General features: G+C 46.2%; 2 protein-coding genes across 4 annotated transcripts; one reads left to right on the top strand and one right to left on the bottom strand.

The window, feature by feature from the left end:
• The first annotated feature begins 686 nt into the window (after positions 1–686).
• On the top strand, positions 687–4,034 carry LOC123112093 (probable E3 ubiquitin-protein ligase RNF144A-B). 3 transcript variants are annotated; one of them, XM_044533011.1, is made up of 3 exons: positions 694–1,104; positions 1,186–1,795; positions 3,622–4,034. In XM_044533011.1, the coding sequence occupies exons 1-3, from the start codon at positions 813–815 to the stop codon at positions 3,698–3,700; spliced, it is 981 nt and encodes a 326-aa protein (XP_044388946.1). In that variant the 5' UTR covers positions 694–812; the 3' UTR covers positions 3,701–4,034. The 3 variants fall into 3 exon arrangements, with proteins under 3 accessions (XP_044388948.1, XP_044388946.1, XP_044388947.1); XM_044533012.1 differs by having other exon boundaries at positions 700–1,104; positions 1,204–1,795; XM_044533013.1 differs by lacking the exon at positions 3,622–4,034 and having other exon boundaries at positions 687–1,104; positions 1,186–1,799.
• A 3,924-nt stretch (positions 4,035–7,958) lies between these two features.
• On the bottom strand, positions 7,959–13,018 carry LOC123112092 (uncharacterized). Its single transcript, XM_044533010.1, has 5 exons — positions 12,056–13,018; positions 9,277–9,334; positions 9,097–9,180; positions 8,874–9,015; positions 7,959–8,669 (listed from the first exon to the last, which is right to left on the bottom strand). Exons 1-5 carry the CDS (start codon positions 12,621–12,623, stop codon positions 8,289–8,291), a joined length of 1,233 nt encoding a protein of 410 aa, XP_044388945.1. The 5' UTR covers positions 12,624–13,018; the 3' UTR covers positions 7,959–8,288.
• Between the last annotated feature and the right edge of the window lie 494 nt (positions 13,019–13,512).

Genomic DNA, 13,512 nt, shown 5'->3' with positions numbered 1-13,512 from the left:
CCGGCGAGGCCGGGGCGATGACGGCGGCGCGCCTTCGGCTCGCTTCAGTGCTTGTAGTCGTCGCTAGGTGGTCTATGAACCTGGATGTAATTTTTGTTATTTCTGGTGCCCATTGTATTGCCATGGTCGAAGATGAATAGATTGAAAATTTGCTCACAAAAAAAGTACGACAATACTCCATTCAGAATATAAGATGCATCAATTTTGATGAAAAATCAAAAGAATGCATGATTGACAAAGATTGTAAACAAAATATCAACATCGGCAATACATAATAAATAAATATATGAAAACACACTTTGTGATGGATTTAATGATATAATTTGATATTATAGATATTAGTACTTTTCATAAAAACATAGTCAAACATGCATAGGTTTAACTTTTTGAAAAAGCATAATACACAATGAAGGTAGTTTTTATATTTATTTAGTTGCAGGGGTAGTATGAAAGAAAAAACAAATACGGGTGATTTTCTTCTCTTTTTTTGCCGGAGGCTGATTTCTTTTCCAACAGTGTTGACCAAGTAACACACAATGTTTGGAAATTTATACATTTTGGATCCTAGCGATCTTCTCTGTTGCTGAAATAAATCGGGAAACCAGACTGATCCTGATCTGCACGGACTTGTGATCCTCACCGTCCAACCTCTACGCCCTCTCTCCCTTGCTCTCGCGTCAAGGAATCCCACCCGTCCACGTGTCCCGCAATGCCCCACCGCCACGCAGACACGGGCCCCGCTTCCCCCGTACCAAACGGATCGGAAGGATCACGAGCCGCCGCCGCTGGCTGAGCACCACTCCTCGCCGGCCATGGACATGGAGGCGCAAGCCGCCACCGACGACCCGCACTTCCCCATCTACGTCTCCTCCGAGGAGGACGACGGCATTACGTTCCTTGGCGACTCGTTCGACCCCGAGGAGATGCAGATCCAGGAGGCCATCCTCCTCTCCATCGACTCCTCCCGCGCTCCAACCGCCATCCCGACCTCCTCCTCCGCCTCCTCCTCGGCGTCCCCGTCCGGGCCCGACGTCGCCGGCACCTCCGGGAAATCCACCGAAGAGTCCCCTCGCGACCGCAAGGGGAAGCGCAAGTTATTGGAAGGTAATACATCTACAGATTCGCTTTCCGATTTTCAATGCAGATGCGCGTAAAATGCGCTTGCTAGTTGCCTGATTGTTCCAGTCTTATGCAATGTGGAAGATGAGCCGAGCGATTCGGGGAAGCGGCGGAAGCGCAACCGCTTCAGGTGCGCCATCTGCATGGAGAAGGTTCAGGTTTCAGAGCAGTTTATTGTGAGCCACTGTTCGCATGCCTTCTGCAATGGCTGCGTCGGGCGGTACGTCGCCACCAAGATCGGCGAGAACGTGGAATCGATAGGTTGCCCTGACCCTGAATGCACAGAGGGCTTCGTTGAGATTGAACCATGCCGAGATATCATTCCCCAGGAGCTTTTCGATCGCTGGAGTGTTACTCTGTGCGAGCAGTCCCTAGGGAATGAGAAGTACTACTGCCCTTTCAAGGATTGCTCCGCGTTGCTGATCAAAGACAATGACAGGACGGTGAAAATCAGGGACACCGAGTGCCCACATTGCCATCGGATGTTCTGCGCACGGTGCCGTGTGCCGTGGCACGACGGAATCAAGTGTAAGGAGTTAAGGAGGCTTGGGGATGACGAGAAGGGGGAGACTGATCTGATGCTTAAGAAACTGGCTAACAAGAATAAATGGCAGAGGTGCCCCAGCTGCAAGATGTACGTCTCGAGGATCGCTGGGTGCTTGCTCATGAAGTGCAGGTAGTTTATCTGTCTAATCATGTTTCCCTTGCAATTCATGCCCTTTTCTTGGACTAACGTAATGGATGGTAGAAATATCCCAAACCCAAAATGTTCCTCTTCCAATTTTGTTCATGTGCACTATAAAGAGGCGTGGCAGACTAATCTGCCCTTCAGTTTACACAAGTCAAACCTAATTAAGAATACTTTTCTCCACCTTTAGCTGTGATATTCACACTCTTTGCTTGGTACTGTGGAAGGATGGCCATGATTACAAAGTTAAACAATAAGTCGTTCTTTAAGGTCTGTCATAATATACCTAATCAGTATGTACTATGCTGAGTGCGCAATCCTGCCATTTTTTTTGCTGTATTTCTGGGTGCACATTTTACTTATATGGGTAGCAACTGGTTTGGCTTGTGACCTTTTAAACAAACTTTTACTTGTTAATAGCAGTTCCCATAGGGCGATGTTCAATATACTCCCTTGTGTTATTCTAACAGTGCACATTGATTAGGGATGCCATCTATTTGGGAAAAACACGAGGAAATGACTTAGTGGATCCCCTTATATAAGAGTGAGAATGTTTGCGGGTATTTAAATGGGGATAAAACAGGGAAAAATCATTTGCAAGACAACTTGTATTTTCTAACAGAACTGGAAAACTTGATATTCTGTAAATGGGGTGGTATTTGACAACTTTTCACCCTTAGTCCACAGACAGTGCGCCGGCACACATCGAGGTTGCATTTGCCTACTTTTAAGTTCCAAAAATATCTGTTATTTTGTGCGTGCACATTGATCTATGAAGTGTGAATATGCAAATTTTGATCCAAAATTATGTCTCTTTCTTTCTTACTTACTGGAAAATGCAGTAGTCAATCAACGTTATCTGGCTTGAAAATGTGTTCCCAGAAAACAATGTATACAATTTTTTCTTGTTTATCACAGGAACTAATATATTGTCCCAAAGTCTACAGGATCAGAAGTCATCAATCAATGTACATCTACCCAAAAATATCCAGTCCTGTAGAACTTCTAAAAGGGCATTTTCTAAAATCAACCGGGTGCATGTGCCGCAGTGAACAAAATTCACTCTTCTTAGCCCACCTTCTTTAGATTATATTCTCTGGGTGAAGATTGTTTTATAGAAATAAGATCCACGGGTTGCTATTTAAAGTAACTAAAGGGGGTTTTCGTGAAACCAGTTATAATAGCCAATAGCTTGTTAGATGTGTTAGGACCTGTATCTGGTATTATAATACCAGGAGACTTAGCATTCCCAGGTTATACGGTTCTAGAAATTTGTGTTTTGCTTAGTTCCTTTGGGAGTGTACTGGGATTGTTGTTTTAGTTTTTCTTGAACAGTTCTGTTGGAAGCTTGTTGGTTTTGTTTTTTTCTTACATTAAGCATTACCTATCAAGTTATACGGTTCTGGAAATTTGTTTTTTGCTAGTTCCTTTGGGAGTGTATTGAGGTTTATTGTTTTAGTTTATCTTGCATAGTTCCTGTTGGGAGTTTGTTGATTTGGTTTATCTTACATTAGATCTCCACTGCCACAGTTTGTCTCGGCAATTTTAACTTTGAGTAAGCAAGTCAGGACTACCTGCCATCACACATGAACAAAAGTCAGACCAATTGGGGTTGTTTTAAATACTAAATCAAATGTTAGGGCTATTTATAAAGCTCAAATCTACATTCATAATATATTTTAAAAGAAAATCTGCAATATCTTTTGTTATATGTACAGGTTCTTTAAGCAGTAAACACATCTGTTGTCATTTTTATATGTTTACAGACTTCATGGCATCACTAACAGTTCTTTTTTTTTTTTTCTGTTTTGAAGGTGTAAACAGTACTTCTGTTACCATTGCGCTGCTCCAATGAGTAAAGCTCTTCACTATTGTAAGAATTGCAAGCGGTAGTGAAGGTCAAACAAACTCAGAATTTGTACATAGTTATAGGTTAGCATCCACGAAATAAGTAGGCTATCACCTCCGCGGACTGGAGATGTGCAAAGCACACAAGCCCCTCGGAACTGGTGTGGTTCATCTGCAAAGCTGTAAATTTTCCTCATTTGCTGTAGTCAGATCAGCAGTTTTGCACTGGGTGATGTTACACTTTGTGTCCTCATTCATTGTAGGCAGATCAGCAGTTTTGCGCTGGATGATGTTATACTTTGTGTCGAACTTCATGCAGATTTTAACCTGTGTGTTGCAGTGGTGCAGTAATGCATGTGTCTGCAGTTGGCCTGACTGATTTTGTGCTTGGTTATGCTTGATGATGACCGGATCTTTTATACCGGTTATTTCTGTATATTGCAAGTCTCGAGTTTGTACTTGGGCAACTAGTGCTGTTTAGAAGCTATGGGCGTGTTTGGTTGTGTGTGGGTCGTGCCCCCCTCCCCTATACCCCACACCCTAGTGAAACCATGGGGGTGTGATTTTTGCCGGTTTGATAGCATGTGAGCACTATTGAGCTGAGCCTGCAAGTCAACACTCAGTCAGGCTCGTGAGGAACGATTGAATCAGCAGTTTTCACTTGCACATGTTCTCAGGGAGGGGAACGTGGCGCCGAGCTCGTGTGAGCGGGGACATGGCATGACCTCACACGTGTTTCCAAAAAAATGGCAGGAGTAACTAGGTCACGTCTTGTCGTTTGCCTCGCCTTATTTAGCCCCCTTAGGCTCACTGCCCCCCCCCCCCCCCCCCCTCCACCACCACCACCATATCGCCCCTTCAAGCTCTTTGTCCTGAGAAGATTCTTCGTCGACGAGCAGTGTCATCTTCTCCGGTCGACGGTGGTGATCCTTCTTCCTCCTCTTCTCCGAGTTCTTCCTCCTCTTCTCCAAGTTGTTCTCTGTCTCCTCCTTGCTCCTCTGATGGTTGTAAGTTCAATCACTCTCTACTTGTTGTAGCTTACTACCTCCGTCCTGGTTTATAGGTCCCCTTTGTAGTTTGTACCAAATTTTGACTAAAGATTTAACTAACAAAATGTTAATGCATGTCAAATTTTTTTATCTCATTGGATTCGTATTTGAACATAGTTTTTAAAAATATAATGTTTGGTGACATGCGTGAACATTCTGTTAGTTTAATCTATGGTCAAAATTTGGCACGAAATACAATGGGGACCAATAAACCCGGACGGAGGTAGTAGTATGGTACGCTATGCAAGTATTGCTTCATGATGTGTGGGGACGCGGTAGATCATATGCTAGTGATAACATGGTAGGTTTTGCTTGTCGGCACTGATGAAGTTCACGCTGTTGTGGTGGATGTACATGATTTTCGTGTCGATTGCAATGCTACTATGGTAGATTTGGTACTATGTTGAGCTTGATGATCGGTCCATGTGTAGTATGATAGTATGGTACTATGGTAGATGTAGTAGTGTGTTCAGTTTCATGATTAATCCATGCTAGTTTGCTAGATGCGCTTGTGTGTTGAGCTTGATGATCATTCCATGAGTAGTATGGTATCATGGTAGATGCATTGTTCTTGTTTAGTAGTCTTGATTGCTAATCATTGTAGAACATGACCAACGAAGACGTTAGTCAAGCCATTGTTCAGTTTGAAACCCAAATCTTTCCCTCTTATGTTGAGGATTGCCAGGCAATGCCTTATGATGCAGATGTGTTTGAAGGGCGGTACCACTACATCTTTAGTGGTGACTATGCTTGCGACAACTACTAAGCCTTCCATTAAGACTTGCAAGGCACATATGAGGAGGTCAACGAAGGGGAACACAATGAGATGGCAACTTTTATATCCACTTTTATCCTAAACAAGATGTATGATATCATTGTTGCTATGATAAGGACTAATAAGGGCTTTAAGGAGGTGCACATGAACGTTGTTGCCAAGCAGGGTTTTGAGTTCTATGGCACAGAGGTGCCCTCAACACAGGTGCATAAGCATCTTAGGAAGTGGAGAGCGAACTTGATCCAAGTGTCCAAGTTTAGAGACCTTAGTGTCACATAATGGGATCAGGAAACCTTCACGATTCCGTTGGAGGTTGAGCACTACCAAGGACACATCGTGGTTAGCTAACATACCACTTGTTTCACTCGATCTAACAGTGATTTATTGACAAGCATGCCATGGGCTCTAGTGAGCCTCTCGCTTGCCTATCACTAAGTATCCATGCACCCAAGAGACCATCATCCTTGATGGCTTGCTACTGATCACGCTCCTACTCTTAAGAGGAAGAGGAAGATGGTGCCTTAATGGACGAGGAGCTAAGCATTTTTAGCAGCATGACCGACACCATCAAGGAGCTAGCATCTGCATTAGGGAGAGCAAGCCTATTGACGTGCACCATTCCATCTACAGCTCTATCATCACAACATTGGCTTCGGTGAGAAGGATATGGTGGTCGCTCTTAAGCACCACATGGACAACATGGTACAAGGTCTTGGGTTTGTTGGGATGCCAATGGAGCACACTGCGCTTTGGCTTAGGACCTAGCTAAGCAAACACTACTACGTGTAGTGCAAGGGTCTCTGGTGGTGGCGACATGCATGCATGATGATGATGATGATGATGTACATTTTTTGGTAGTTGGGCATGGCAACTTTAATGGCCTGTATATTTGTTGAGGTGGTATATACTAACCCCTCACATGGTGATGGTGAACTTGTGGTGGTAGGATTCCACCATTTTTTATGGTGGTATATATCATGACACCATAGTAGGTAGGATGAACTTGTGATGCCTTAGTACATGCATGCTTATGTTGCTTCTGTCCCATACGTTGTGGTCCTTGTCAGGCTCGTTGAGATTGTTTTTCTTCTGTCTTGCTAGATGAAGTGGTATGTGGTGTACTCAGGAGGGTTTCAGGAGCCTACGGTTCATACAGACATGCCATGAACAAGTGAACGGATACAAGAACAATTGCTATAGAGGATTTAAGACTAGGGAGTATGTAGATGACGATTAGTCCAGGTTTGTTCTCAGGTATGTTCTTAAAGAGAAGAACAGTCATGAAGAGGCAAGGGTGCTTGTCATATCGGGTTCAATAGGCTGAAGATCATGATATTCGATTGTCCAGTCTGTCATCATTGTTGTATTGTTGTTACATGTGATCGTATTTGACATAAAAGGACAACGGCGTTAAGGATGATACTCCCTCTATTTTTATTTACTCTGCATATTAGAGTTGACTGAAGTCAAACTTCATTAAGTTTGACCAAGTTTATAGAAAACAATATAGACATTTATCATAATACATCTATACGATGTGAAAGTACATTCAATAATAAATCTAATGTCGTTGATTTGTTATTATATATCTTAATATTTTTGTTTATAAACTTGGTTAAAATGTGTAAAGTTTGACTTTGACCAAAGTTAATATGCGAACTAAATAAAAATGAAGGGAGTACTTATAATATAAGCTCGCCATGTTGAGGTATTGGATTATAACGTTGAGCTGAATGTGTGCGACCAAACACAACGAACCGCTTTAGGGCCAAAATCCCGAAGCGCGGGAACTAAACATTAAGGCTTCGTTGCTTCCCTAATATAGCCTTCTTGCTTTGTGGGCAACCAAACATATCTCGAAACATGGCTCAGAGGTTGTATTACCTAAGCTAAGCTCAATCGAACCACAAATGTAAGGTGGTGAAAATGGCTGCAAGCAACCAAACACGTCATATACATTCTTACTTGTTGTTTCTTACTCTAGGGAAACAGAAGTGATGCAACTCTTGGGTCTGGCCCCGGGCCCTCCGGTCTCACACACACACACACACACACACACACACACAAATTTGACAGTGGCAGTACCACAGTAACGTCTTAGGCTGCAGAAACGGACCGGAGGCAAACTGAAACCTGGTACTCATATGCTATATATTCGACTGAAAAATACTTCCATGATGACATAATTTTAGACTGCATAAATAAATACACAACTAATTCAAGTGGGTGATCAAGTGTTGTGTCTAGGGACCAACCATGTAGAGTAGTACGAAACGCCGGTTTTATATCTTGATTTAAAACCCGAGAGAGTACATCCAAGTGATCCTGCCCTAAACGTGGTCCTGCTCTTGCTCTCCAGTCTTCCATTTGTGTAAAGGCGCCAAAAGGCACGACGTCGACGCTGCAACGGTCCACTTTACTGACTTAGTTTATCATCCATCTTCGGTGACATCCGAGCGATCAAACAAACAAAAGCCCAAGAATCAGACCCTCTTTGTTTTCAGTGTGGTATATATAGATCAATCAATCAGAGAACAATCTCTCAACTTTACAATATCCGGGACGGCTCCACCACCCTGCGAATTGTTAACGTCAATCGTGGAACAAGCCTTCGTCCCGCGCGCGGCTTCCCCTGTCAAAGCTACACCTATCTTTTATCTTTTTCATTCACACACGCACGCACACAAGCTCAACGGCTCGGTCCGCGGCAACTACTCAATCAATCAAACGCATTGCTCAAACAAACCCTCAAACCAAACAACCATATACACAAGCCGCAGCCACGATCTCCGGCTGCTGCTGCTACGGCCTACGAGATGCTGATCATGGCGGCGGCCATTGAACTCTCCAGGCTGACGCACTCGATCATCATCCCGCACATCTTGCCCATCTCCTTCTCCTTCACCATGGTGCCGCCGTGGCCGCCGTCGGAGGCCTCCGCGGCGGCGCACTCGTCGAGGCGGTAGCAGGTGACGAGGTGGTCGTTGGCCATGCCGACGGCCTGCATGAAGGCGTAGACCACCGTCGGGCCGACGCCGCGGAGGCCCCTCCGCACCAGGTCCTGGCTGAGCGCCTCGGCCTTGGGCGTCCGCAGCGGCACCTCCCGGGGCGACCGGTGCCTGCCGACCATGGGCTTGTAGTTGAGGAAGCCCCAGCAGTACTCGTCCAGCGACCCAAACTCCTCTATGATCTATCAACAGCGAGGTTCAGACTTGATGTCAGAAAGAAACACTGGGAGGCATTAAGTCTAAGATTAAGAAGCTAAGAAGAGTAAACAAAACGGTTGTTGGGCAGATTGAATTGGCTGCCAATGCTGTTCAGGCCATCGAGATCAAGATCTGGACAGGTATGGATAGGATGACTGGCTGACATGGAGGTGGATGGATGAACTTACCTTCAGTAACTCGTGCGCGTTTTCGACGATGGTTCGAAGCCGGTGCTCCGACAGCAGGGACCTGGCCGGGCTGCATGGCCCCAGGAATTTCTTCTCGTTTAGCTTCGACACCAGTAGAGGATCGAAATCCATGAACACTTCCCTGTGGAGTGCATGCATGCATGGTGTTTGATGAGATTTTGAGTGTCTGGTGAGCTGTTAAGAGGTAAAAAGGAGAGCGTACCTGAAGGCGTCCCTCTTGCTGAGGATTACAGGCCATGACATCTCCGCCAGTGCACCAGACAGAACAAGCATCTCAAATAGTTTCCTGTGGATTTAGGACTGAAAGTTGTAACTTTACATAATTAATTTGCTTCTTAGCATTTTAACTTTAGATGATTTCATTAGGCTTATTAGGGCATACCTGTCGTCATGCACTGGGACGCCCCACTCCTGGTCATGAAAGGCAGTGTAGCATGGATCTGTTACAGATGTAAAATCAAAGATTTCATTAGTAAAACCAAAGGTTTCATTAGTCAGGTGGAAAACAAGGTGTGATTCCAACGGAAAGTTGAAGATCCTAGAAAGTATGCGAGATTGGAGCAAGGACGAGAGTGTACATTTTGATGAGACGGCAACAGTGACCAGAATATTTTTTTGTCCAAAAGGGCAGAGGTCCCAGCTTAACAGTTAATTAGGTGTATGATCAGCAGACATCATCAGGTACTACTGTTGGGTATGAAAGGCAACACATCTTTTCCAATGCTGCAAACAAGTACTATGTGGTAGTTTGTACGGTTCTCTTGTCGTCCTACGCTCTTGCTAAAGTACGTGAAACTAAATAATGGCACAAAAACCTAACTATAGGAAGATTAAAGCTGCAAGCAGATTAACACCATTAGGCTGGTCACAATGGGGAGGAACTTAGGAGTAACATCACACACTCCGATACAACTTTGCTTATGTGGCACATATTTAATAAAGAAAGAGGTGCTTGTGGTAACTAGCTAAGTTATCGGAACATCACACACTTCAAGAAACAATGAGTCTATAACCTAATAAATACATCATTTCATGACACTACATAGATGTTCCTACCCACTATGGAGGTAGTAACATAGTCTAGAGAAGTGTGTAAGTTACTAGCTTATGTTCTTGCCCATTGTGACCAGCCTTAGGGAACTGTCAATGGAGCACAACCGGAGCAATTAAATACGTTTCCGCTGCCTAATGCGCTGCAGAAAAGATGCAAAGCTCAACTGGCATAAATTTAAAGGGGAGAGCAATGATAAGCACATCAGTATCACCACCAAGAGAAAAGGAACAAAGAAAGAAGAAAAGATATATATCCTGGGGCCTGGGACGCCATTCTTTTCTTGGAACATAGAGATTGAAAGCCCCAGGCCACCATCATCGACCTCCTCCGCATCGCAAGTTTGCGACCTAATGCGAAAAATTTCAGGCCAAGCTAAGCCCTGCTTACCACACTGAATTTGTGTTTGCACCTAAATTTTGTGACTGACCAATTACATTGAAACACCTACTCTCTGGTTAAGGACTACTACAAAGGAGCTCATGCCACTTGGTTTTGTTAAGTCGAGGGTTTAACAACTTGATTAGATTTCAGAAATATTGTGCCGACAAGCTAGTGGGCAATGGGAGGAATTCTTTGGGGAGATAAAATTGACAAGTACTCGCCGGATAGCGGACGCGCCACCAAACATCTGAGTGCATCTTTATATTAAATTGCGCATTTGTCAATTGTGCAGCGCCACCAAACGTCTCTGAGGCCATATGATCTAATTAATCACAATCATCGCCTCCTAGATTAATGCTAATTATAGCAGTAGTAGTACAAGATACTGGAGGTGTTTTCTCTTTCTCCTGGGAGAGGTAAAACGTTCACGTCAGCGCAATAATACGCAAGCACAGGCCACTGCTTGGCAGCTTACTATGTCAATGCAGCAGCGGTATCATTATTCGAGATTATTTGAGACAGCTACTCCCTCCGTCCGAAAATAGATACATCCTTTTTATCCATTTTGATGACAAGTATTTTCGGACGGAGGGAGTATATTACAAAGCGGTCTCATTTTGGACGTGGGTTCACAAGCTGATATAGACGGAGGCAACGAGGGTCTCTCATGAGTACGTACGTACAGTGCGATAGACGTGATCTAGCATGGAAAATACGATGTACAATTCTGTAGCAGACGCAGTGCTGTATTCTGAAAACGTGAGGAAATCGGATATATTGCTTTGAGGGGTATATGTATGTGTATATATACTTAGGAAACATCACAAGTCGCAACCACTCATAGTCTTGGTCCAAAAAGTTATAGCTAGGGCAGGGTAGCTTTGATAAAGAAAGGCCCCGTGTAGAGTTGTGTAAATTTTAAGCTAGCTAGGAGTAGATAGTACGTACGGCTGAATATACTGGCTGACGGTTACTAATGATGGTGCATGAGGTCTTGATGACTGATCAATTTATCCTTTCTCTTTTACTTATTAAGCTCTTCAAGACCTCGTGCATCCTTAATTAGTAACTGTCTGCCATATATTGACGGCACTTACTATACATTACTTCCCCTAGTTCTCAAAAGCCATCATTTAGACATTGTCCCAAAAAAGTGTTTTCCCTTTTTACAAATTTTAATTTTCTTGACTACTGGTATTTTTCTAAAATATATTCAAGCTCGATATGTGAAAATCATATGCGCAAGTTACATTTATAATTATGTTCGAAGAGAAACTGAATTTCTGGTGGAAGTTATGCTTTGAGTCATTGAAGACTACTTCAATGTTGGTTTAGTGCATAAAATAAAAAGAATTTGCATTTTTTTAGGGGTAAGTGGGGCGGATTTGTGCAAATTCATTGATTAGTAGTACTACTATTAGGGTATTTAGGGTATAGAGGGTACGCCAAAGAGTACATAGCATAGCAGATTATGTGAGTACTTGCCATTCCTAGTATTAGGGTATAGAGAGTACTAATTGTGTGAGTACTTGCTATTCGTAGCTAGAAAATGAGCTACCGATTATATATCATAGCAAATTAATAGCATGCATGATAGCAAAAGGAGAAAGCATGATTATCCACTTGTATACTAACTGCATTTAGCATCCCCTTTAATTTGTCCTTGCCTTAATGAAAAGAAGCCATAATCACATGATTAGTGTCGGGATTAATTTGGAGCACCTACCGGTGTTACGGGTCACCCAGGGACACCTCGGCGGCCCCGGCGCCGCCGCAGGTTCTCCGATCATCGAACCCAGCACCACCGCAGCAGCTGCTCCTGCACCGTCCGGCGCAACGCTGGCAGCCTTCCGAGCGGAAGGGGGCCCCGCCGACGACCCGGCGGCCGCCCTCCGCCGGGCAGCCGCCCCCGCTGGCCGGCCGATCCTGCCGGTGGACGCCCGGCTGCAGAAGGAGTCGTCGGACGCCTCGGACGCGCACGACACGTTGAGCGACTGCATGTTCCCGTTCTTCCCGCCGCGGCGCAGCAGCTCGGACCGGCGCAGCAGCATGGACGGGAGCGCGCCCCTCGCGGCCGCCGTGGCGGTCGGCAGCCTCTTCTTGGAGTTGGAGGCCTTGCTGTCGGCCGCCGCCCGCGGGTCCTCGTCGCCGCGCCGCGTCGTCGACTGCGGCCTCTCCCTCCCCCCGGCGCCGGCCGACGGCGGCCTCTCCCTCCCTCCAGCGCCGGCCGACGGAGGCCTCGGGGATGACGGCCTGCGGGCTGCACCGGCGACCCTGGGCCCCGCGGCGGACATGCCTGCCTGCCTGCCTGGCTCCCGTTCAGCTCGCGGTGCTCCGTCGGCCTCGCGTGGACGCGCCTGCTAGTAACCTAGGACGATCGATGAGGCAGACGCGGGCGTAGAGGATTATATGGAGCGATCGATGGAGACGACGGCGAGCTCCGGCGTTGCCGTCTGAGAGGTACAGTGTGCGAACGAACTGCGAGCTGCGGAGTGTGCGGGCTGTTATAAGGTGGCTCTCGATCGCCTTCGCCTTCCCGGGCGCGAACGAACGTACGTGGGCTGGTGGGTGGCGGGCGGGTGCTAGCTACGTACGTACGTTCTGCGCGCGCGGTTTGCGCTCGCGATCGAGCGAGCGCTGGGCGGGCGGTTGGTGGCGCGTCGAGAGCGCTGTTGCCATGGGAGGTTTTTGCGGGGGAGGACGTGTCAGCTGAGCTGATCGAAGTACGTCCACGTCGCGGTCACGCCGGTGCGCGGAGGCAGCTAGCTAGCCTAGCCCAGCCCAGCGAAATCTCGTTCTCCTGACCCGCCCCCCCCCCCCCCCCCCCCCCCCCCCCCCCCCCGCTGCAGTCGATCGGCGGAGAAGGGAGGAGGGACAAAGCACTGCGGTGTGATCCGGCACCCTCCTGCCGTGTCCAGTGGGTGCGAGGTGAGGTTGACCGATTGATCCGATCCATGGTCCTTACGCACGGCGAGAATAACCCAACGCAAAAGAGCCAAAGGCAGGCACTGTGGTGGTTTGAGGCGAGGCCAACCACCTCTTTGTCGTGCCACGCTTCGGTTCTTGCTACTTTTTTTTTTCCGAAATAACTCTTGTATTACTTAAACTCAGGAATCACAATCCTGTTCGACAATCTGTAGAACGCCTACAGGGCCACAACCAAGCCAAACAACAGTGCGGCAT

The sequence above is a fragment of the Triticum aestivum genome, chromosome 5B (assembly GCF_018294505.1).
Source record: "Triticum aestivum cultivar Chinese Spring chromosome 5B, IWGSC CS RefSeq v2.1, whole genome shotgun sequence".
NCBI lineage: Eukaryota > Viridiplantae > Streptophyta > Magnoliopsida > Poales > Poaceae > Triticum > Triticum aestivum.
The sequence above is the reverse complement of the archived record's forward strand: the minus strand, read 5'-3'. Positions and strand labels throughout refer to the sequence as shown.

What these genes read in the sequence shown, in the direction of transcription:
- LOC123112092 (XM_044533010.1), bottom strand. Translation starts at nt 12,623, where the DNA reads ATGTCCGCCGCGGGGCCCAGGGTCGCCGGTGCAGCCCGCAGGCCGTCA. An exon ending in GTCCCAGTGCATGACGACAG is followed by an intron (nt 9,181 to 9,276) that starts GTATGCCCTAAT and finishes CTAAATCCACAG; the next exon opens with GAAACTATTTGAGATGCTTG. An exon ending in AGCAAGAGGGACGCCTTCAG is followed by an intron (nt 9,016 to 9,096) that starts GTACGCTCTCCT and finishes TGCACTCCACAG; the next exon opens with GGAAGTGTTCATGGATTTCG.
- LOC123112093 (XM_044533011.1), top strand. Translation starts at nt 813, where the DNA reads ATGGACATGGAGGCGCAAGCCGCCACCGACGACCCGCACTTCCCCATC. An exon ending in GAAGCGCAAGTTATTGGAAG is followed by an intron (nt 1,105 to 1,185) that starts GTAATACATCTA and finishes TGATTGTTCCAG; the next exon opens with TCTTATGCAATGTGGAAGAT. An exon ending in TGCTTGCTCATGAAGTGCAG is followed by an intron (nt 1,796 to 3,621) that starts GTAGTTTATCTG and finishes TCTGTTTTGAAG; the next exon opens with GTGTAAACAGTACTTCTGTT.